At 46.3% G+C, this 25670-nt stretch overlaps 1 protein-coding gene across 1 annotated transcript in view; it reads left to right on the top strand.

The window, feature by feature from the left end:
* Nucleotides 1-25372, top strand: part of Cul4 (cullin 4) — a 49238-nt gene extending 23866 nt beyond the window's left edge. Inside the window, exons 7-12 of the mRNA XM_075892425.1 lie at nt 2591-2771; nt 3415-3607; nt 7006-7110; nt 9155-9597; nt 17760-18161; nt 25167-25372. Of these exons, the coding sequence (XP_075748540.1) occupies nt 2591-2771; nt 3415-3607; nt 7006-7110; nt 9155-9597; nt 17760-18161; nt 25167-25262 (1420 nt within the window). The 3' untranslated portion in view covers nt 25263-25372. The remainder of the gene's footprint in view (nt 1-2590; nt 2772-3414; nt 3608-7005; nt 7111-9154; nt 9598-17759; nt 18162-25166) is intronic.
* Nucleotides 25373-25670: the final 298 nt, after the last annotated feature.

Raw genomic sequence — 25670 nt, 5'->3', positions numbered from 1 at the left:
ATCAACGTACAGCTGGTCTTCCTCCTTTGTTGCACTCGCAGTCACATGCTTGCACACACATATTAGCACGACACAGCTGTTTTCACCATGCAAAATTACTTTCAATTGATGTCACTGTTCATAATAAGAGTGGGACACCACTAGTTGCACCTCACAAGGCAACAAATTACAACACGCACAGCTCAGGTGCGTGCGCACAGTCATTCTACCCAAACTTGTGGTCTGTCCCCATCATGTGATAGCAATCGCACTGTGTCTGACTCTTCTGGCAAGAGGCTGTTGGCAATGCGGTTTTGGTTTCATGGGTAGGCGATTTTCGGGCTCTCTTGATTCAATTCAATTTTTTCAAGATTCAATTTTTTGCTAAGGTTAAGAATAAATGTTCGTTCACACCTCTAAGTAAGTAATGCTGCCGTTAGCTGCTACTGGCAAGAATAATGTAATGCACCTTCCTTGCAGAGACACAAGGTCGTCGTGCCGTGGGCTTATTCAGGCAGGCTGTACCCGGATTTTACGACAGCTTTGCGTGGTCAACTGAAAGTCATATAATCAGGGTTACACTATACTCAGCTCATCATTATACGAATCACTAACCAGGTGTGAGCCTAATAGGTGTATAGGTGTAACAGGTGTGAAACTAATATAGGTGTATGCCTGACATTCCTTTGTAGAAACAATTAACATTTTTTTTTAAACAACATAATGTTTCTCTGGCCTTCTTTATGATAGCATGCTTGTATGCACAGCTTCACCTTTAAATTTTTATAAAGCCATGTCTTTGTTACTATATTCCAATCTGCATGGCTTACTTGACATCGTCATTAAGGGCCCAAATTCTGACAAAAAGAAAGTGAAATAGTAGTGATACCTATTGACTGAATATATGTCAGTACTAGTCGGTTGGTATTCAGCTAGCACTGAGCCTGCTTTGACATTTTCAAAAACTATGAATGGGGTGAGACGGAGTTGAGAAAAATGCAAGAAAGTTTTCATGAAGTTACAGAAGACTGAAAGGGATACTAAAGTCGAATATTTAGTTTTTGTGGATTGTTAAAATAGCGCTTAGGAACCTCAAAGTGCTTGTTTTTGGGTCAAGGGAGTGCTTAGCTTAAAGAAAAACCGTGTTTCAGTTGCTTCCAAATCATTGGAACTATTCCAATCTTCTGCTTCCGAGGGCCTTCTGACTTGGCCTTCTGACCATGACCCCATGCAGTCCATGCCCCCATGCAATTGTATGTGATGGCAACAAAACTCCGAACAAAACATGCACATCCAACGCTCACCGAGTCAAAGCAATGCTGTTTGCCGCAGCTTTGGCACACTAAACCACGGAAAGTGGGATCATAGAAAGCAATGATGTGGTTCTCAACGCACGTGGACAGCCTGCATGTGTGGATCAAAAACAGAACTGCAGTTTGCCGCAACCACAACTGCTATCGATGCAATCTACAGAATTGGACCATGTCCCGCTAAAGGGGACCTTGAGGGGATGCGAAGCAACGTGGGGGGTGCACACAGCATTTGCATTGGTTTGACTAGTCGTCTCCGTGTTTGCGTGCCGACGCTACTATTGCATTTCGACACGTTGAGCCCGCATTTCATCTGTAGCAGTTTCCCGCCGTAGTTGTGGAGAGAGGGAGGTTGGCCGTGGCGCAGCCACAGATGTTAGCTGGTATGTGGAGTGGAGGCAGCGCTCATGCCATCCCCTCCAACCCACCTCCTTGCACCACTCTCGTGAGCTGAGGGTCCTCTCACCTTCTCGTGCTCACGCATGTGCAGTAAGGATGGTCACGCCCTTACTGAACTCTGCCATGAGCTGCTTCACAACTAAAAAATAGCGATTATGCAGTCTGAACGTACGCAGCCAGCGCAGTGGTAGATTAAAAGCACAAAAGTCATAAAAAGCATCAAGCATTTTGATATCCCTATCACTGTTCGCTTATAACTATGGTGGAGCAGATTTCGGCTCTTACTTTTCAGTTTGCCTCACACAATGCTCTGATGCACATTTTTATTGCAACCAACTGTGACATCTCTTATTGGACTGTTAGCATGTTCTGGAAAGACGTATGTAAGTTATTTTGATGAAAGTAAATGTTCTGCACATGTACTGTTATGGTCTCAACAAAGATGTTGCTCGCTTTTATTTTTTTTTGGGCAGGGGGGGGGGGGAACTAAATTTAGAGTAACATGAATATTTTTGTCCCCCTTTTAGATTCATATCACCAAGATTCTGCCTTATCTCCAAATACGCTCCATCCCATTTTTATTCTTCTAATTACTTCACTTATCAGATCTACAGTCACTACCTGCTCTAAGTAAGTGTTTTCATTAATCTCATGAAAACGTGAGATCTGACTGAAGGTCTCATCAAAACTTGAGAGGCCAAGCTCATCTTCGAGAAACTGGAACAGCAAGGATAACTTGTCTCCAGGATCTCCTGTATTGAGAAAAGCTTCCCACCTAGAGCAGAACCAGGGCTTCTCCTGGGAGTATTGTTTTTGAAATTAAACATTTGTTCATCATTGTTACATCCTTTGTGTTGCACTGGAGCACGTGGGAAGAGTAACATGTCTTAACATGAATGCAGGAAAGCTCTCATTGGCTGCGTGGAGAGGCAGCTCTTGGGACAGCACTTGGGTCCCATCTTACAGAAAGGTCTAGACCAGCTGCTTGATGAGAACAGACATCTAGGCCTCATGTACAGCTTGTTTGCCCGTGTCAAAGATGGACTTCCTATGCTCTGCACACACTTCAATCACTATGTCAAGGTTTGTGCCACTGGCAGCAAAATTCAAATTTTACCTTTTATAGAATGTCGTCCTTAGCATGTCATGTTAACTCATTAATTATGCACAAGTGGCAAGGGGCCACATTTCAGTTCATCACCTGGTTTTTATGTGATTTTGAACCGAGGTTCACGTGCCTTTGTGGTGGGCTAACGACGAATTTTGATGCAGCTCATTCACTGGACTGAGGAGGGTTTCACAGCTCGGAGCAATGCACAGGGCTTCATTGTCAAAGAAAAAGAGTGAAACGTGCATGATTTGATTTACTTACTTGCATTCTTGTTGGCGCGAGCGCCGAAGCGTGACCAACCTTGCGAGGAGGAGTCCTCTACATTTCCCTACTTTTGGCTTAACTAAATGTCACATAACGGCCTCTCCTCAGTATATTCCTTCCTTCATGCTTGCATGAAGTATATTCCGTCATATACTTTTGCACAGATCATCGAAATGCCGAACATATACCGAGAACTTCATTGAGATCAGCAGACATCGATAGATCTCTGTAGTTGCCCTATAAAACAAAATAATAGACGGCTGTCTTTTACATGTGCCTCTAAAGGAAACATTAGAAATAGTGAAATGTTCTGACACATGCTGATCGCAGTGCCATTCCTTTGTGTTGCAGAAACGTGGTCGGGTAATAGTAAGCAACCCAGAGCGAGACAGGTCCATGGTACAGGAGCTGCTGGACTTTAAGGATCAGATGGATCAAGTGGTTAACCATTGCTTCCACCGCAACGAGAAGTTTGTCAACTCACTCAAGGAAGCGTTTGAGTACTTCATTAACCAGAGGCCAAACAAGCCAGCCGAGCTCATAGGTTCGACATTCATGTGCTCACTCTCTCTCATTTTGTTCACAGCAAGGTACACTGTAGATACCTGAAGTGGTTGTTGGAAAAAAAAAAATGCTGTGATTATTCAACCTGACAATACTCCATCCTGCTGTTCAGGAGAAAGAACACTGCTACATTCTACAAACTAAGGAGATTAAAATCACTTGACATTTATGTATAAAAAACATCAATAGCCCTTTTTTAATTGCTCAAGGGCAATAGAAGACATGGCTGTAGTTTTTGCATGTACTTGCTAACATGATTGATGCTGTGGTAAGCACACATACAAAATGTTTAAGAAATTTTTATGAAAAGCGTTATACAAATAATTTCTATGGTATCAGCGTTCAAAACTGAACAGGTTGGTTGATCTTCATGATAAAAGCAGCTAAAGAACACTGTGGTATGCACTTTATGCATTAACCTTTTATTGAGTGTCAATTTTTTCCGGAAAACACTTTCGCAGATGGTCAAATTACTTATTGCGGCTTTTGAATATAAGAAAGGTGTACAGTCAGGAAAAAAAAAGATAATTGAATAATTCAGGAACAAAATATTTTGGTGTCATTGTCACTCAGAACTGCACAGTGTTTAAAAAGTGGAGATGAGATTCGAAAAATTAGCGTTAATACATTGCCTAAGCAAATAAAATTTTTTCTATTAGATAGGCTTTTATGCTGATTTCAAATATGTAGTTAGTTTGATAGTAAACTGCAGTTTTTGTTTTTGGCCATCACAATGTGTAAAGTATATTTCGTTTTGGGTGAACTTTTTATGCCACTAAACCTTTCTTGTTCTGAGTGATTAATAGCTCACATTGTACATAACTGTAGAATGCAAATAAGTATCAATAAAGCGCTTATAAGACGATCTAATCGACAAGAAAAATTGTAACGTGAAAATGCTTACAATCCTCGGCCCATACTAATTGCCTATTCTAGGTTCATAATAATTGTACGGACAATATCAAGTTTTAAAGAAGATTCCTGCACTATTCATATGTTAAGGAATACGTGGGCGAAATTTCATCCCAATTGGGCTATCAGGTGTACTAAAAACATGATGTCTTAACTCAAAAAGTTGCCCAAAAATGGATCTTGAGAAAAACGCACGCACTTAAAAGATATACATAAGTGAAAGCTCATCCATGCGGAAACGATATGTTTTTTAAAATTTATTTCTTTATCGTTAGAGCTTGGCAATTATGATTATTTTGCGCTTGTGGCTTTAGTGAACTTCTCATGCAAAATGTTTTCCAAAGCCAGGTGACAATTTCCTGGAGACTGTAGACAATGAGCTCTACTTAGTTTTTAGTAGCCAGCTTGGGTTCTTTTAAAGTGATTTTAATGTACTTAGAGTTTAGTTACAATGTTCATATTCTTTTTTTTTTGTCATGAAAGTAGAGAAACTGACCATGTGAAAGCAAATAAAAAGTAAAAATATGTAATTTTAGAAAAAAAAACTTGTGTTTTTTTACTCTCATCTCCACTTAATAGTATCTCCTCCTAATAGTCTGTGCACAGCACCTTATTGCAGTCTGTGCACGTTGAATGCATGTCTGTTCTCTTGTATTGACAAGTTGTGTTGGTGCGCACGCACACGGCATCCCCTCTGCGCACGGCTACCTTGGGCAGGTTAAACTCTGTAGTTAAGGAAACAGAGCGAGAATACGCCATAAGTGTTGGTGATAAACAAGCCAAGAGGAGTGTGAATAAAGATGGAAACCAACTCCACTGCCTCTGCAAGAAAGTGCTGATAAAGATGAAATCAAAGTTCATGCGCCTTTGTTGCTATAACTCGGTGAAGCTAAAACCGCTCAAGAGTGTTGCACATCAGCGTCGCTGTCGACCACATCAAATGCTGATGCGGAAAATCAGTTCAGTTTGTATCCGCAAGGAGATAATCATGTCTACAATCATTTCTAACGCTTTTTGTAAGTCCTAGGAGGTGGCAGCACCTCCCGGGGAGCATGCATTGTGATTATAGCACGAAATTTTAAGTGGAGGTTTGAAAACGTACCCGTACGGCGAGGACATTGTGGGATAAAGAACTGCCGCCGTGCATGTGCGGCAAAAACACTCAAAAGGTTTAAATTCTGCATAGTTAAAAGCACTGTGCCATTTGCTGTGGCCTGCCTATTTTGCTCTGAGGGAGAGGAATCTTAGTTTCTTTTTTAAATTCTAAGGAACTGTTTGAAAAGTATGTGAACACTAGGTGCAGTTTAATCATTGCGCCTTAAAGGGGCCCTGCAACACTTTTTGAGCATCGTCAGAAAACGCTGCCAATTGGTAGCAGAGGCTCCCAACAACACGCGAGCCAAATATTATAGCGCAGCACGTGGCCTGGAATTCACAATAAATTGTCAAAGTCAGTTATAAATTGCTTTCTCTTGACAAATCACGCGATATACTTAATAATCACACGCGAATTACCCATCTATCAGCCATTGGCTGATCTGAACATGGCGCGCTCACTCGTCACAGTGATCGCCGCGGGAGGCTGCCACTTGTCCACGTGTGCGTGCGTGATCAAAACTGAAAAAGCTGTGCATTCAAAGGGAAAAAAAGAAAGAAAAAGTGCTCAAGGTTACGGGGTGCACGTGATGTTCCTCTGTGGCCCTGCCATCCCTCCCTGCTTAGCTTCCAGCGATTTCGTCTGGACAAAGGAAGAGGGAATGCGATTGCAGCGTGTCACAAATCTTTGTAACTCCGCTCGTACTGGACGGATTCCTTAAATTTTTTTGCGGCGTTGAATTCGTGAGGCAATAAGCTCTTCCAGTGAATTCATTCTATGATTACTCTAAAAAGTGTTTCAGGGCCCCTTAAAAATTCGTGCCTACGATAGATGCCATATGCACTGATCGGAAGTGATGTACTGTGCTGACACTTTGCCTTGGGCACGATCTGCACTGCAAGCACCCAGTTTTCCTAAACAAACAGTTGGGCATGAGCTTCTTGTAGTAATTTGAGCATTAATATGTAGTGCCACCAGGAATGAGATAGGAAGGTATGTCTTTTTACTGCTGAAACATCAATATCTCTATTTTGCAAAACTCTCTATATAATAAAGTATTTCACTGCTAGTACAGCTTGTATATATTGAAATTTAAATGTGCATACTTTTGTCAGTCTGTATAGTTCATTGAATTAATTATACTTAATGTGTCCTTCATTAAGCTCTATTAGGTTTCAGACATGTTTATGTCAGTTTTTTTTAACAAGGAAAGACCATTAGTAGTGTCCTATCATTTACACAGGCATTATTTTGCAGACACGAATACTATACTTTTTAGGGATGGAACAATAGTTATCTGTCGTAATTTGAGCTTTTTTTATGTATAGCACAGCATTCACTAGTTTTTTACCATTCTACTTTTGTTGCAGCCAAATTTGTGGACTCGAAGCTCAGGGCAGGAAACAAAGAGGCAACAGAAGAAGAATTGGAAAGGCTGCTGGACAAAATTATGGTGCTTTTCCGCTTCATCCACGGTGAGTATAAAAGAAAGAAAAAATAATTGTAATGTTAAAGGGACACTAAAGTCAAATAACAATTTATGTCAGAGTGAAAGCTATGGCAACGTCTGAAACGACAATATTATCAACCGCAGTGCCCTAGTTACCGAAAAATTGAGGTAAATACACGAGAACACACGCGCTACGATAGGAGGTTTGCAAAATGATACCGATTATGTCAAAGGTAACGTTTACAATTAATCACTAGTAATCAAACTAACTGCACTAAATAAAGAACTTTCCGTGCATAAATAGACGTAATAAAATGCTCCATTGACTATGCACCTTGTTCGCCCACTGCTGGATTGAAGCGTTCACATATCAGTTGAGCTCACTTTCTCTGGTAGGGGAATGGCTGGCCCTAGTGTCGGCTGAGAAACGTGGGCCACTGTTTCCTATTTTAGTATTTGAGGAATTACTTGGAAGCAGTTAGTTTACACTCTGTCGTTGCATTTGTTAAAGTTTGTCGTTGGTAGCCAAGTTTCCAAAGTGCTTTTTCGGAGATGTGGATGATGTGAGCATCCCATTGTTAGTTATCTGAAAAAGTAGAACACTCATTTACAGGAAGTGCCCCGCCACGGTGGTACTTAGCTGATGACCCGCAGGTCGCGGGATCGAATTCCGGCTGCGACGGCTGCATTTCCGATGGAGGCGGGAATGTTGTAGGTTCGTGTACTCAGATGTGGGTGCACGTTAAAGGGCCACTCACCAGGTTTGACAATTTTGAGCTGACATGCGCAATGCGTTGACGAGGCGTTCATGATCACGTCTGCCAAAATTTGCAACGCTCCGCGCCGCAGAAATGGGTCAAATTTCAAGATGAAAGCTGCTTGCCCTCCCCTCTACCTGCGCACGCGTAGAGAATGAGGGCATGACGTAGGCGTAGGAATGGCCCTACGTACACAGCACTGCGGTCACGTTGGTCCTCTACGTAGACGACTCTGCTCTCACGTTGTCAACAGTATACCACGTGACATGGGAAAAATTATGTAACACAACATGCGTAGTTTATGTATTTGTTGCTTTAAGAGATGAGTAAAACTTGAAATAAATAATGAGACGCAATAAAAAATTGTGCACGTTTTTCTTACATTTTTTTTCCCCGTGAAATGCTATGAGATGCGGGGCTAATGTGCCAGTGTTTCACATGCGTTCGGGTTCCCTTGGTCAGCACATTGAGCAGACGATCGTCGTGGAACGCTCCTACGCGTTCGCGCACTCATTGTGCTCATGTATTCTACCGCGTCTAAGCCAGCGTTTCCAAACAATCCCGCAGAAACAGGCAGAAGACTACAAAATAACGCTGGTCAACAAAGCAACACCGCTCGTGTGCACGGGGGCTGGGCTTGTTCGGGCACGTCATGCGAACGTCACCTCTTGGTCGCACGCCGGAGAGGGTGGGGAAGAGGTTTGGCTTGCGAAGGCTACGCGGAGGAGCGGCAAGGGTTTCGAGCTCGTCTCCTCTCACCCTCGTTTCGCACCGCTTCAAAAAACCTGTTTTCTCTGCTCGTAATGAACCAATTCCAAAAATTTTTGTGGCAATACGTTCCTCATTGAACACCCAACAACTTCCACTGCCTAACTAAAATTCGGTATGGGGCCTGGTGAGTGGCCCTTTAAGGAACCCCAGGTGGTCGAAATTTTCAGAGCCCTCGACTACGGCGTCTCTCATAATCATATGGTGATTTTGGGACGTCAAACCCCACATATCAATCAATCAATGAATCAATCATTTATAGGAAGTCAGTAATAAGGGACAGCTAGTTAGCATTGTAAGAGAAATGTAGCAGCTTCCTTTTTTATCGGAGGTTGTTTCTTTTAGGGCTCTGTGTGTATATGTACATGTGTACACAGGATAGGGCTGATATTGGCACCAAACCTAAAGATATTTTAACTGCTGTTGCAGAGGTGTGCGTTTCACATAATGACCAGGCAATGTTTTGTGGATAACGACAGCTTCACGGGCTGCCAGTGAGTTAAGGAAGACCTCTTGGAATTCTCGCATGCACATTCATTGCAGGCAAGGACGTGTTTGAGGCCTTCTACAAGAAGGACTTGGCCAAACGTTTGTTGGTGGGCAAGAGTGCTTCTGTGGATGCTGAGAAGTCAATGCTGTGCAAGCTCAAGCAGGAATGTGGTGCGGCGTTCACCTCCAAGCTGGAGGGCATGTTCCGTGACATGGAACTGAGCAAGGAACTGAACCTGGCCTTCCGGCAGCAGCAGCGCCGTGAGCGGCTTGAGCTGACGGTGAGCGTCCTCACAATGGGCTACTGGCCGAGTTACCCAGCCCAGGAGGTGTCGTTGCCCGCGGCTATGGTTCGCCACCAGGAGCTCTTCCGCCAGTTCTACCTGGCCAAGCACTCTGGCCGCAAACTCCAGTGGCAACCCAGCCTTGGTCACTGTGTACTCAGGGCCACATTTCCCGGTGGCGGTCTCAAGGAACTGCAAGTCTCACTCTTTCAGGTCAGTGATGTTCACGGCATGAAATTTTTTAGGTAGGGATGCTTCTTAACTAGCTGCATGCATTGTGTGATCGACCAGATAAAGTAGCAACAATGCACGCACGTCGGTTCAGCGGCGGCAGGCTGGAGCCACATGGCAGATAGGAGAGCGCGACGAAGAGCCGTGCCGTGAGTGGCAGTGATTGCGTGTTGCTGACGAGCATCGCAGGGGCCTTCCAGAACTTTCAACCTTTCTCATTAACAATAACAAAACCCATCACAAGGTGGCAGATTCTTGGATGAATAACCCGCACCTTTGAGATTTGTAATGAGGTTATTGTCAGTAGTGATACAAGATAATGGCAATTACTAAGAAAAGATGTCTGGCAATTACTATCAACGACACATAATCAAGTGTCACTCGGCACAACTCTTGTGTCTTCCTCTGCTATATGCTCACACACCGAGTCTGCTTTGTGACAGGAAGCTTATCTTTTTAAGGAGCTGCCACTGATAATATTGTTGAGACGTTTATTGGCGGACACTTGTCGACGATGCTTGACAGCGACAGTCAATGCGGGTACCGACTCTCTGCACGAGCTGCTCTTCTTTTTTATAAAAAGGGCAACCCACTAGAAGGCGCTGAAGAGGACGACCCACTGTTCGAAGGCTTCGCCACAACTACCCCGGGTACGAAGAGGAAGCCGCCTGGCGACCTAACAGCTGGTTACTATGAGCGGGTCGTGGTAGGCTTTGAGGCGCTCCACGTTGACAATGTCGCGCCCTCGACGGCGCATGTCCGAAGATGGTTCGATGGGTTCGATCAAGTAATTTACAGGGGAAGTGCGTTCGACGACACGGTAGGGGCCTTCGTATTTGGGCAATAGTTTTGAAGATAGGCCAGTTGAAGTGGTAGGGATCGAGAGCCAGACGAGCGCTCCAGGGAGGAACGTGGGCGCAGTAGTGCTGGTGTCAGCGCGAATGCCTTTTTGCCGCTCTTGATCATGTGCTGTAAAGGTCCTTGCAAGCTCTCGACACTCTTCAGCAAGCTTGGCTGTAGCAGAAATAGGCGCCCACTCTGACGGATCTGGCTTGTACGGAAGTATAGTGTCGATGGTGTGCGACGGGTGCCTTTCATATAATAAAAAGAAAGGTGAAAAGCCAGTAGTGCTCTGAGGGGCGGTATTATATGCATAGGTGACGAAGGGTAGAATGGAATCCCAATTTGTGTGATCGGCGGCGACGTACTTGGAGAGCATGTCGCCGAGCGTACGGTTGAAGTGTTCAGTGAGGCCATTCGTCTGCGGGTGGTAAGCAGCAGTTTTGCGGTGAACAACGTTGCACTCTTTGAGAATGGCTTCGACGACTTCAGACAGGAAGACGCGGCCTCGATCACTGAGCAGTTCCTGAGGTGGACCGTGTCGCAGCATGAATCGTTGGAGCAGGAAGGAGGCCACATCGCTCGCTGTAGCCGCGGGGAGAGCGGCAGTTTCGGCGTATCGCGTGAGGTGGTCCACAGCAACAATGGCCCAGCGGTTACCAGCCGACGTTAGTGGAAGTGGCCCATACAAATCGATGCCAACGTGCCCAAACGGCCTGGCAGGGCAAGGTAGAGGTTGCAGACCTACCGGCGACAGGTGCGTTGAAGTTTTGTGGCGCTGACATTCTATGCAGGAGCGAACGAATTTCTGCACGTAGCGGTACATGCCGCGCCAAAAGTACCGTTGGCGAATGCGCTGGTAAGTCTTCGATACCCCGGAGTGCGCACATTGCGGATCAGTATGAAAGAATTCGCATATGTTAGAGCGCAGACTGCGGGGTATGACTAGTAGCCTCTGGCGGCCGTCACCGTTGTAATTGCGTCGGTGGAGAAGGTCGTCGCGAACGGCGAAATGGTGGGCTTGACGACGCAACGCGCGAGTGGATGGAGTGGATGGATCAGTCAGCAAGTCTATCAGTGAGGCAATCCATTGATCCTTGCGCTGTTCAGTAGCAACGGCATGAATGCTAATGGAAGAAACGGCAAGGTGAGACGCTGAGTCGTGGGCATTGTCGTCGGGCAAGGGAGAGCGCGACAGGGCGTCGGCGTCAGCATGTTGCCTTCCGTTGCGGTACAGCACGCGGATGTCGTAGTCTTGCAGGCGAAGTGCCCACCGGGCGAGACGGCCTGAGGGATCTTTCAATGATGACAACCAGCATAGCGCGTGATGGTCGGTGACTACATCAAATGGGCGACCATATAAATAAGGTCGGAACTTGGTAAGGGCCCAGACGATTGCCAGACATTCTTTCTCAGTGACGGTGTAATTAGTCTCGGCTTTTGTAAGCGTACGGCTTGCATACGCCACGACATATTCCGGGAACCCTGGTTTGCGCTGCGCAAGGACAGCGCCGAGGCCGACACCACTGGCGTCCGTGTGTACCTCTGTAGGGGCAGTAGGGTCGTAGTGGCGGAGTATGGGAGGCGACGTCAACAAACGACGGAGCGTTGTGAATGCGTCGTCACACTGTGATGACCACGAATGGAGAGGCCCGTTACTACCGAGGAGCTTTGTCAGCGGCGATACGATAGACGCGAAGTTTCGGATGAAGCGCCGAAAGTAGGAACACAGTCCTATGAAACTGCGCAGTTCCTTGACGGATGTCGGCTTGGGGAACTCGGTCACGGCCCGAAGCTTGGATGGATCGGGGAGAATACCGTCCTTGGACACGACGTAGCCGAGTATTGTCAACTGCCGAGCTGCAAATCGGCATTTCTTTAGGTTAAGTTGCAGACTGGCGTCACTCAGACGCGTTAAAACATGCCGCAGACGTTGAAGGTGCGTGGAGAAGTCCGGAGCGAAAACGACGACGTCATCGAGGTAGCACAGGCACGTGTGCCATTTCAGGTACTTGGAGAGCATGTCGCCGAGCGTACGGTTGAAGTGTTCAGTGAGGCCATTCGTCTGCGGGTGGTAAGCAGCAGTTTTGCGGTGAACAACGTTGCACTCTTTGAGAATGGCTTCGACGACTTCAGACAGGAAGACGCGGCCTCGATCACTGAGCAGTTCCTGAGGTGGACCGTGTCGCAGCATGAATCGTTGGAGCAGGAAGGAGGCCACATCGCTCGCTGTAGCCGCGGGGAGAGCGGCAGTTTCGGCGTATCGCGTGAGGTGGTCCACAGCAACAATGGCCCAGCGGTTACCAGCCGACGTTAGTGGAAGTGGCCCATACAAATCGATGCCAACGTGCCCAAACGGCCTGGCAGGGCAAGGTAGAGGTTGCAGACCTACCGGCGACAGGTGCGTTGAAGTTTTGTGGCGCTGACATTCTATGCAGGAGCGAACGAATTTCTGCACGTAGCGGTACATGCCGCGCCAAAAGTACCGTTGGCGAATGCGCTGGTAAGTCTTCGATACCCCGGAGTGCGCACATTGCGGATCAGTATGAAAGAATTCGCATATGTTAGAGCGCAGACTGCGGGGTATGACTAGTAGCCTCTGGCGGCCGTCACCGTTGTAATTGCGTCGGTGGAGAAGGTCGTCGCGAACGGCGAAATGGTGGGCTTGACGACGCAACGCGCGAGTGGATGGAGTGGATGGATCAGTCAGCAAGTCTATCAGTGAGGCAATCCATTGATCCTTGCGCTGTTCAGTAGCAACGGCATGAATGCTAATGGAAGAAACGGCAAGGTGAGACGCTGAGTCGTGGGCATTGTCGTCGGGCAAGGGAGAGCGCGACAGGGCGTCGGCGTCAGCATGTTGCCTTCCGTTGCGGTACAGCACGCGGATGTCGTAGTCTTGCAGGCGAAGTGCCCACCGGGCGAGACGGCCTGAGGGATCTTTCAATGATGACAACCAGCATAGCGCGTGATGGTCGGTGACTACATCAAATGGGCGACCATATAAATAAGGTCGGAACTTGGTAAGGGCCCAGACGATTGCCAGACATTCTTTCTCAGTGACGGTGTAATTAGTCTCGGCTTTTGTAAGCGTACGGCTTGCATACGCCACGACATATTCCGGGAACCCTGGTTTGCGCTGCGCAAGGACAGCGCCGAGGCCGACACCACTGGCGTCCGTGTGTACCTCTGTAGGGGCAGTAGGGTCGTAGTGGCGGAGTATGGGAGGCGACGTCAACAAACGACGGAGCGTTGTGAATGCGTCGTCACACTGTGATGACCACGAATGGAGAGGCCCGTTACTACCGAGGAGCTTTGTCAGCGGCGATACGATAGACGCGAAGTTTCGGATGAAGCGCCGAAAGTAGGAACACAGTCCTATGAAACTGCGCAGTTCCTTGACGGATGTCGGCTTGGGGAACTCGGTCACGGCCCGAAGCTTGGATGGATCGGGGAGAATACCGTCCTTGGACACGACGTAGCCGAGTATTGTCAACTGCCGAGCTGCAAATCGGCATTTCTTTAGGTTAAGTTGCAGACTGGCGTCACTCAGACGCGTTAAAACATGCCGCAGACGTTGAAGGTGCGTGGAGAAGTCCGGAGCGAAAACGACGACGTCATCGAGGTAGCACAGGCACGTGTGCCATTTCAGGTCACGCAGAACGGTATCCATCATGCGCTCAAAGGTGGCGGGCGCATTGCACAGCCCAAACGGCATGACGTTGAATTCGTACAAGCCGTCGGGAGTGACGAAAGCGGTCTTCGGTCGAGCGTCCTCAGCCATAGGTACTTGCCAGTACCCTGAGCGCAAATCTAGAGATGAAAAGAATTCGGCTCCTTGCAGGCTGTCAATCGCGTCATCCACACGCGGTAGTGGGTACACGTCCTTACGAGTGATCTTGTTGAGACGTCGGTAGTCCACACAGAACCGCACAGAACCGTCCTTCTTCGCGACGAGAACGACAGGAGACGCCCAGGGGCTGTTAGAGGGTCGAATAACATCGCGGCGTAGCATGTCGTCCACTTGCTCGTTGATTACACGGCGTTCTGTGGGAGATAAGCGATATGGACGTTGCCGTAGTGGTGGTTGTGCGCCTGTGTCAATGCGATGCGTAACAGTGGATGTGCGGCCGAGAGAAGGTTGAGCGACATGGAAAGAAGAGCGGAATTCTTCCAACAGGGCCAGAAGCTGGGAGCGCTGGACCGGCGTAAGGTTGTCGGCAATGGAAGGACCGAATACATCAGCGGATGATGAAACAGATGTAGAAACAGCACTAAGCGTATTGGAGCTTCGGCAGTGCGTGTCATCAGGTTGATCCATGACTTGTGCGTCTTCGATGGGTTCCACGCTGCCGAGACATTCCCCTCGCACCAACGTAACACTGTACGGGGATGAGTTCAGAACAAAAATGGTGGTGCTGCCGCGAGTTACTTGCACGGTCGCGAAAGGAACCAGCAAACCTTTTCTGGTGAAAACACGATGAGATGGTGAGAGGAGTGCAGCGGTGTCGGAAAGACTTGCGCAGTAGACCGACACCGCCGCGGACGAGTTTGCAGGCACTTGCGTGTCGTCCCTGACGAGTAACTTGCTTGCAGCAGATGGACTGTCGGCCGGCGTCAAAGAAGAGAATGGTGTCAGCTCTATTTCTGCTGGTGCGCAATGAATGACGGTGTCGTGGCGGGAGAGAAAATCCCATCCTACGATGACGTCGTGAGAGCATGAAGGAATGATGATGAATTCGACGGCATACATCACGTCCTGAATCATGAGGCGGGCTGTACACATCGCTGTAGGGTGAATGCTTTGGACGCTGGCTGTACGGAGGGAGAGCCCGGAAAGTGGCGTGGTCACATTGCGCAGTAGTCGGCTAAGCTTTGCGTCCATGACGGATACGGCGGCTCCAGTATCTACAAGGGCAGATGCACGAACACCATTCACAAGCACGTCTATCACGTTCGAGGGTCTTTGCTGAGGGCTTCCGCAGTTCGACAGCGTCGCAGCCCTTGCCTCGTGTACTGCGACGACTAGTTTTCCTGGTCACCCTCTAGCGGACGTGGCCGCATCGGCGACAGTGAGCGACGTCGCGGAGAATGTGAACGGCGGGTAGATGGAGCGGGGCGGGACGACGGTGACGTAGGTGGCGGTTGGTCATAAAAGCGGCTCGACTGGCTGGGAAAATTGGAGGCCACCTGCGGTCGCTGCACACGATTGCAGTAGCGTGCTACGTGACCGACGCAACCACAAGCAAAGCAGATGGGGCGATTGTCCGCAGTGCGCCATCGGTTCGCGGGTCCCATCCATGTCGAAGAACGCGATGGGCGAGCCGGCTGCTGATATAACTGCATAGTGGGCGGCACACGGGGCACGTGGATGACGTCGGTATAAGTAGGCGGCACAGTTTCTCCGAAGGCCTGGGGTCTGGCGATGGTTTCGGTGTAACCAAGGGGGCCAGTCACAGGAATCGGTGGGGGTGGCCTGGCGACAACTTGGGCGTAACTGAGTGGTGTAGATACTGGAGGCGGCTGGTGATATTCTGGAACGACCTCCGCGATTTCCTGCTGAATGGCTCGGCGGAGGGGAGGCAGAAGTGTGCTTGACGACTGTTCAGCACGTTGCAGGAAAGCAAAGGCTAGTAAAGAGACCTGGCGGGCAACTTCCTCACGCACGAATGACTTGATTTCAGCAAGCAAGGCGGTGTGGTCCGGAAGTGTTGACAAGGCCGAGAGATCAGCGTCACGTGAGGGTGGTCGACGGGTCATCGAGCGCTGTCGTCGCAGCTCCTCGTAACTTTGGCAAAGTGTAATGATCTCTGCCACAGTGCGAGGGTTCTTGGCCAGGAGCATGGTGAAGGCATCGTCGGCGATGCCTTTTAGAACATGGGTAATTCTGTCGGCCTCTGACATGCTCGCGTCCACTTTCTTGCACAAGTCAAGGATGTCCTCTATGTAGCTTGTGAAGGACTCACCGGTCTGCTGTGCTCGTTCACGTAACCGCTGTTCGGCTTGGAGCTTACGAACGGCAGGACGGCCGAACACGTCGACGACGGCGGTTTTAAAAGCGGACCAAGTGGGGAAATCGGATGCGTGGTTGTTGTACCACATGCCGGCCACACCCGCGAGGTAAAAAACCAGGTTGCCAAGTTTATCTGCCTCGTCCCAATGATTGGGGACGCTGACGCGTTCGTACATAGCAAGCCAGTCCTCGACGTCGGTGCCATTCGCGCCGGTGAAAACAGGAGGGTCGCGGATGCGGGGGACACCGGAACATGGCGTCGGCGCAGGAGGAAGCGTTTGCTGTGCGGCGTCTTGGTGCATGGTAGAAGGCACGGTGCGGGATCGAAGCTCCAGGGGCATCAAATGCTAACCGAAGGTGTTAGAAGGGCACAGCACCTCCACCAAATTGTTGAGACGTTTATTGGCGGACACTTGTCGACGATGCTTGACAGCGACAGTCAATGCGGGTACCGACTCTCTGCACGAGCTGCTCTTCTTTTTGATAAAAAGGGCAACCCACTAGAAGGCGCTGAAGAGGACGACCCACTGTTCGAAGGCTTCGCCACAATATGCATACTGTTGTAATGAGATATTTCAGTTAAACACAATAAATTCTACGTACATTACACTTGAAAAGACACGAGGTGTGTTTTGTTTTACAAAGTATCAAGAAATAATGAACACAATAAAAAACATTTTATTTAAAAACTCATCTATTCTGCAAGGTTGCGTTCGAGTATGAAAGGATTGTAAACGCTTCAAGTATCGAATAACATTACACACTTTGAGCCAACTCTGATGCCATCTGTAATGCACTCTGGAACAGTAGTACATCTGTATTTGTGAATATAAACATGAGTGTTTACCCCAAACTTCACTAATTTTGCTAGGTTAACATTAATAATGATTAATTATTAATGCTAGGTTATTAATAACTAGGTTAAGAAGCCTGCAGACCAGGGCTTTGCTAATGAACTTTTGATATAATTCACTTAATATCAGTTTTCCAGCTGGGTCTTGGCAAAAGTGAGTCAGTTTGGTGCAGGTAGGAGGCATGCGTAGTTGCACATTGCATGGCAAGCAGAAATATAGTGCATTTATGACAACTGCAAGATCTGTCCTGAACTTTTTGTGGGCTACGAAGCCGTGTCCTCCTTGTCGGTTTAATTTCTTGCAATAATGGACATTAGCAAGCTGTTGGTCTCCCATTTACCATACAACCAAGCTAACTTCAGAGAATGTCCGGGACACCTCCCAGGGACCTTGAGTAGCCCTGAGTGGCAGAGTGTAATGCTGACATTGCCTTGCAGGCCTTGGTACTGCTGTGTTTCAACAAAGTGGACGGCCCCATTGGGCTGGCAGAACTCAGTGAACAGACTCGGATCGAGGACGGTGAGCTTCGGCGTACACTGCAGTCACTGGCGTGTGGCAAGGCCCGTGTGCTGCAAAAGGAGCCCCGAGGCCGTGAGGTCCAAGATGGCGACCAGTTTGTGTTCAACACAGAGTTTCGCAACCGCCTCTTCCGCATCAAGATCAACCAGGTGCAGATGCGTGAGACGGCTGAAGAGCAGAGCTCAACGCAGGAGCGAGTCTTCCAGGACAGGCAGTACCAGATTGATGCTGCTGTGGTGCGCATCATGAAAATGCGCAAGAACCTTACACACAACTTGCTCATCACTGAGCTCTACGATCAGCTAAAGTTTCCTGTGAAGGTAGGACAAAACTCCTGCTCTTGTGCTATCGTCCTCTTGCAACACCTTATATAGCAGCATGGTTCTCCCAGAAATTCTTTTCTCTTTTATCAGCATATTCAGTTGCAGTGGTGGGGAACCTGCACCAACCGGAAATTACTGCGCCATACTGCTTCAAAATGGTCTTTTTTGTCTAATTTGTGCCATTGCTGCGCCACGAGGTGGTTTTGGAACCGAAAGTAATGTTGACAGCACGCATCATGAGCAGATATTACGTGATGGCCACAATCTTGTTCACTTGTGCTGCTGCTAAAGCATGGAATCGGCCAATCAATTATTCTTACTTCCACGCGATGCGGCGTTACCGATTCTTAATCATTGGCAAAGAACGAAGGCGATGTGGCGACTATCGAAAAGCGCGTTAGTACGACTTATCGCCGGCAAAAGCAACGTGTGTGGTGCAGCGCCGCTTTAGGGCTAGTGCACGCTTTTAATAGCCGGCAACTACATGAGAACGCTGAGGCTCCAATCACTGCCGCCTCAATCCTTGTGCGGGACCATGTTAAACGTGCGCCCTTTTCCAGAAACGAAAGCAACTCGCTGTTGCTGATTTGAGCGTCGTAGATCACGCTCCTCGAGACAGCGAGCGTAGCGCACGCTATCATGAGACGACAGCCTAAACGCACCTCCATCGCTTGCAGAAAGTGTGCATCGTCGTGTTAAGCAAAAGGCTTCTTGCCGCATCTGTGCACGGTCTCAAGCGGAGTAGGTGCAAATGGCTCGGCATGGTGTGTACGCCAAGTAAGCGAAGCACTGCATACAACTGCTGAGGAGACGATCGACCCCCTGCGATCGTAATGCATCTAAAAAAAAAAACTGTCAATTTTTGTTAAGTAGCATATTGCCGTACACATTTATCTCGGACAGCCGATTTTTCCGTTTCGTCGCTATGTCAGTCGCTGAGTATCCCGAATTCCGCAGTAGTTTCAAAATGCTCTTTGGTGTCGCCACTGCGTGCCATCGGACGACAATTATGCGAAAACACCAAGCATTTTTGAACATCGGCAAAAAGAAAGAAATGGCTTCATGGTGGGCACTTTAGGCAATATTGTCTGTGGCACTGTATTTAATCTTTTTTTAGTGGTGAGCGCACGTAAAGCAATGCAAATTGATACTTAGTCATAGGCGTGTGCACGGGGGTTCGGAGGGGCGAACGGGGGGCTCAAAGCCAGCCCCATACATTGGCTTAATATTAAGGGGGCCACTGTGGGGAACCTTCCCCCCCCACCCCCCATGCAAGGGTACCTTGCGCACATTTATGTGCTTGGTAGTTAAAGAATACTATATTTAGTACGTAAATAACTGTGTTCCCAGAAGGTTCTCGGCATGCATGTACGTATTAACAATGTTTTACTTTAACAAGCATTGAATGCGTGCGTGCGCGTGTGTGTGTGTGTGTGTGTGTGTTTGTGCACGCGGGCTGCTATGAACTTCATACTGCAGCCAGCTTGGTGCAATATCCTTCACTGTAGATGAAATTTACACAGCGCTGACCAAGGTAAAGATTGCCGCCGGCATCTTCCCACGAGGGCAACTCGAGTAAATCATTCAAGAGTGATGGGGGCATTGCATGAATGTTGCATACTTGGGTATGGTTTGGGAATACTTAATTGTTATTTTGTTTTTATTATTCTTATTTATTGAATGAAGGAGAAACATGGCCTTCAACGTCAAACGAAAGCCAAGTAAGGACGGGCGGTGCTCGTCACAGAATTTTGAACGCGCGATCCAGTGCCTACACATACGGGTGGCCAGTGAAGGGTTGGGCAGTGCGAGCAGTCATTTTTTGACTAGCAGACGTTGCCTGCGTCGGCCTTGTGAGGTGACAGAGGTGGAGGGCAGCGACAGTTTTGCGGATGCCTTCCTGGGCCGGCATGAGAGGCAAGCATGTGGCACGAGACGCGAGCATGCGCATTGCGGGTGTGGACGGCGCAGCTGCCGATGCGGAAGCGCAGCATCGTGCAACGTGCAATAAAAATTCTCCCTATCTAAAAAATATATTTAAAAAATTCTTAACTATATAATGTCACCGCTTCTCTACATAGTCCTACTTTTATTTCTCGTGCTTATTTTGTGGGCTTTCTGCTTCTGTACAAATGTATAAATTATTATGTGAACTGAGGGAATATTAAACTAAATTAAAGCTAAATTTTCTTCTTTTGTGCGTGTCATGAAAAGCCTGTACGTGCTCCAAACACAGAAGTAGCTGCTCTAAAAGCATATTTTGCCTGCTCCAGTGGCTGCTCTAAAATGCTGAAAAGCATTTCCGCCACTCTATTGTGTACCACCACATCTCCTACTCTTGTCACATGATCAAGCCATCCTCGGCTATCTTTGCTATCGTGTGGATTACTCTCTTTTGTAGGCCAACAGTTACTATCTGCTGTTTGCATTATGCAATGCGGCCAGCATTAGCTAATTGTGTTGAATAATCAAAGGTAGATATTGTCTAAGTTGTAAAATGTTAGCTAAATCATAATATTGTCTAGCTAGGGCTAGGAAACAAGCTCAAGGAACGAGTCAGTTAACAGGACTTGTCCTTTATTTGGTAAAACCTGATTAATTCAAAGTCATTGGTACTGTGAAAAATTTTCGAATTATGTGTTTTTGAATGAAGCAGCAAAATGGGGGAGGTTCTTCAGCTGTCACTCATTAGTATCGCTACACTGCATTGCTTTGTGGCTCCTAAGGGCATTCATTCTGCGGATATGCGGTGACATCGGGAGAAGGCATTGGCAAATGGCATCCCAAATTTTTGCAAGTTAACAGGGCTGGTGCTGACCGCCGTTTCTGATTATCCCCTCAAACTTACATTGCAAGATATGGGACTGCATACGTCCTTCAAATTAGGTGGGATTTCGAGATGACCAACTAAATTAAGGGGAGATGCGATTAGAAAAAAAAAGTTCTATTAATCTGTAGTTTTATATTATGTTGCTCAGTTTTTGTCTTATGTCATGACTATATGTAAAGTATAGTTTGTTTTGGATGAACTTTTTATCCAACTAAATATTGATGGTGCTGGTCCATTATTGGCTCATATTGCTCTACAGTAACTGTAGAACGCAAATAACTATCAAGAAAGTGCATATAAGACACTTAATGGACATGAAAAATTGTACTGTGAGAATTCTATGACTCCTCAGCCCATACTAATTCCTGACTTATGTTCATAATAATTTTACTGGCGATATCAAGTTTTAAAGCGATACTTGCACCCTTCACATGTTAAGGAATATATGGGCAGAATTTCATCTCTATCTGGCTATCAGAAGCACCAAAAACATGATTTTCAATGTTGTCCTTAAGTGGATCTCGAGAAAGACGCATCTTCAAGGTATAAGTAAATGCTCATCTATGCTGAAAAGATGTGTTTTTTAAGATGACTTATTCCATCATAAGAACTTGGCAATCATAGTTATTTTGAGCATGTTTTTTTATTGCACTCATGCGAAATACAATGGCAAGCAGCCAGGTGACAACTTCCAGGGAAGTCTAGACATTGAGCTCTTTTATGTTTTTAGTAGCCACCTTGTGCTCTTTAAAAGTGATTTTAACATACTTCAAGCTTAATTACAATTTCCAGTTTTTTCGTCATGAAAATAGAGTAACTAAACTTGTGAAAGCAAATAAAAATGAAAAATATGTAATTCTGGAAAAACTTGTTTTTGCGGCTTGCATCTCCCCTTGATGAGGTTTTACTGTATAGTTGTGATGTAGCATATACATTATTATGAAACAGAACGAACTTGCCCGCCTTTCAGTCACTAGCTGCATCCAATCACTCTCGAATACCAAGAATATTGTCTACATGTCTAGTAATGTTACTCTAATAATTTTTCTTTCCATAACGTACGGTAAGGTTTTCGTTTCTCGGGACAACACTGTATGAACATAAAACCCAATGAAGTCAATGGAGACAGCTTTATGACCTCTAGGCAGAATATGTAGAAGGACCACCTAAGTCTAAATTCCAAAATTTCACACCTCGCTGCAAACATATTGCAATTGTGTAAACATATTGTAATGTGTAATTTGTAGAAAAGTGATAATTTTTTAAGTTCAAGGCTAAAGAAATTGTGTAGGTTCAAATCACATAAACATGTACCTATGAGCTTGTTGTCGGCAACAGTGGCAATAGTACACTTATGTTTGATGCACATTTGTAGAAAAGTGTGTGGCTGATTGAGTGAAGCAAGGCATGCTAAATTTTGTCATAATTGGTTAGATTTACTTGAGAAATTGTGCTAATTATATTGTCCATCCACAATTAGCAATTGAACACTCAGGTGATACATTCAGTGCACATAACTCTTGCTGAGAGATGGTCTCACTACTGTAGGCTTGTACTGTCACGGCTGAGTACTGAATATGAGACTGAAATAGCATTATTAGGTACGGGCCGATTGCTTGCACATTGCTTCACTATGGGGTGAAATGGAAGGATTCAAATATTCTTCTTTGATTTGCCGGTCCAGGCACAGTCAGTGCTCTATTGTAAGTTAGTCCTTTGGCTTTTTACTGCTGGATTTCTTTGGCTTTTTTGTTTCAGTTATATTTGGATGACTCTGTCAAAGGGCCCCTAATCAAGGCTCGCAGCAAATTTTTGCCATGCACTGGAAGTTGAGGTGCAATCAAGAGACCATTTAACCAAAATTTTCTAGTCATTTCAATGTCAGCAGATATAAAAATGATTAAATATTCCTGCTTCACTGCAAAGTTGAGAGGGAGGGTGGGTGAGTGTTGCTGTCACCAGGTGCTCCCCTCCCATTTTGGTTTGTTTTTTTTTGTTTTTTTTTTGTCATTCAGCTTTCTTACCCTGCATTCTCCACTACCAGTGTAAAGAGGCTCATCGTCACATAACAAAGAGGCCCACTTGCACTTGTACTTTTTTTTTTTTTTTGCTGCATAGCCCTTTCCTAGTGGAAGGATTGTGAGTTATGCATTAGTAGATTACGTGCCGTGGTCGGTGACGTTGCAAAGCAGTGTGCCCTTGACACTCTTGCTCGCCATTTTATAGAAACGACCACCGTTGTGTAACCAATGTGCTGCACTTGTTGGTTTGTGATCTCTGAACTTGGCCAGGGGCAACTTAACATTATTCTAGCCAGATTCGTTGCATGACCAATAAGCATTCTTATAGCTCAGAAGTCTTATGTGTGATGGCTTTTACGCAGCAAGCTCAAATATAAAGCATTGGTTGACCATAACTTTGCAAGAAGCTGTCACTTCCAGAACACCTGCGAAGGTTGCTGGAGGCAGCTGTACTGAGATGTATTACAGCGAAAGCTCTCATGAGATCACAACTCGGGTCACACGCAGTTGTCCGCTGCCGCTGCCTGTAACCACATCGCGCGAAATTAGAGGAAAAAAAAAAAAAACTTGTATCAATGACACAGTGGCGCTCGAACCCGGGTCCGCTGAGTGCCAGCCCAGTATTCTACTACTGAGCTACACCGGTGTTTGTGACTTGTTGTCAAACTTTCATTAGGCAGGCTTGATGTCATCAATACTGCGCATGAAGGGTTTTAAAACATCGAAAGAACAACCAGTCGTCGCATAATGTGAATACCGTAACGAGTAGGCCGTCCAATGCTCCTACCCATTACAAAAGCTTGTTCCTGTTCCCGTGTGAACTGTGGGGCATAACCACTTCAGCAATAATTCGTCATCATTGTCAGCCACTGCATGAACAATGGGCACAGAATTCCTTGCAAGTGTTCAGCTGTTACCACGCTTCTCAGAAGAATGACGAAAAATAAGTTCGCATTTTGCTGCTTTGTTACATAATCATTTTGTTTTACATTTTTGTTTTATTGTATTTCTTTTTTTTTTCTTTTTTGCTTTTTTTTTTTTAAATGTCAAAGTGTTGCTACCACTCTTCCTCTGTAATGCCTCTGGCCCTAAGGGGTATAATAAAATAAAATTAAACTTAATTAAAATAGCATAGCAAATGCCAGTCTACTACCCAAAAAATTTATTAATAATGCCCTAGTGGATATCAAGCAAGTGTGCTTGCAGTAGAGTAGTTACCCAATGAATGTTTTGAAAGGCTCTGAAAGGCCGCTCTTCTAGCTTTCGCTGTGACTGTGCTGTGCCTTCTGCCTAGGCCTGGCATTTTTTTATTTTTTTATGCAGCCTTACTTACAGTTCATGCCTCTAATTTTAGGAAAGTGTTGAAATTTTATATTGTGATGTTTAATGTCTCAAAATTGCATAGTGAATTAGAGTGATTACATAGTGGATAGTTGGTCATCTGGTGGAAAGGGTGCTCTGCCATTCACAATTTAATGCATTTTGACACAATAGTTTTAAATAGCCTGCATCGCAGAAAATGTGGCGTTGGCTTATGTGGCATTGTTCATGAGCAGAAAATCCTGTTCGACGTAAATTATAATTAGGGTTCGAGTTGGGATCGAATCTAGGCATTCTGCATGGCAGTGAAGTGTTCTATCATGAGGCAACACCAGTGCTTGAAACTGCTTTTGACAAATCTTGTAGAGGCATTATGTCAGGCAAAAGAGACACATCAATAGACATACTATATTGCATGGCAGAAGTATAGGAACATACTAGGAACCATCCCCCATCAATTGTGCAACAAGTGAGTGGTTTAAAGATGTCCACCCATTACGAAGGGCTCAGCTATACTTGTGATCAGCCATAGCATCAACAAACTGTGCATTGTAAGTACTTCACAACTGTACACATTTATAAAAGGCCTAATGGCATGGTTTAGGTGTCATCACAAAAGCGAAACATGGCAAGAGAACGAGAAGGCGATGCGAATAGGGGTAGAAGTGCTATTGTACAATTCTATAGCTAATAGTGTCTTGACACACATTGCAATAGAGTAGCGGATATGTTTTTCTCTCTCCTGGTTTTTGTTTGGTGTAATGACATTACGATATGACATACTTGTTTTTGTTCGCTTTTACCACAATTTGCGGATTCGGTCCACTGCAGCCCACAGACCTGAAGAAGAGGATTGAGAGTCTGATAGACCGAGACTACCTGGAAAGGGACAAGGACAACCCAAACCAGTATCATTATGTGGCCTGAAGACTCGCCATCACAACCCCTGTAAAATAGACCGTTCTTTTTGTTTGATAAGTGTCACTTGCCTGGCACATCTGCAAACTTGTCAAATAAAAGCTGTACTAGCTGATCGTGCTACTTTGACTTCTTGATCGCCGAAATTGAAAGGGCAAGCAAACATGAGAACTCCCATGTGTTAATTGATTGATTGATATGTGGGGTTTAACGTCCCGAAACTACCGTTTGATTATGGGAGACGCTGTAGTGGAGGGCTCCGGAAATTTCGACCACCTGGTGTTCCTTAATGTGCCCCCGAATCTCAGCACACAGGCCTACAACATTTCCGCCTCTATTGGAAATGCAGCCGCAGCCGGGATTCGATCCCGCGACCTGCGGATCAGCAGCCGAGTACCTTAGCCACTAGACCACTGC

Source organism: Rhipicephalus microplus, chromosome 1 (assembly GCF_043290135.1).
Source record: "Rhipicephalus microplus isolate Deutch F79 chromosome 1, USDA_Rmic, whole genome shotgun sequence".
Taxonomy (NCBI): domain Eukaryota; kingdom Metazoa; phylum Arthropoda; class Arachnida; order Ixodida; family Ixodidae; genus Rhipicephalus; species Rhipicephalus microplus.
Note: the sequence above shows the minus strand (reverse complement) of the source record. Positions and strands in the feature narration are given on the sequence as shown.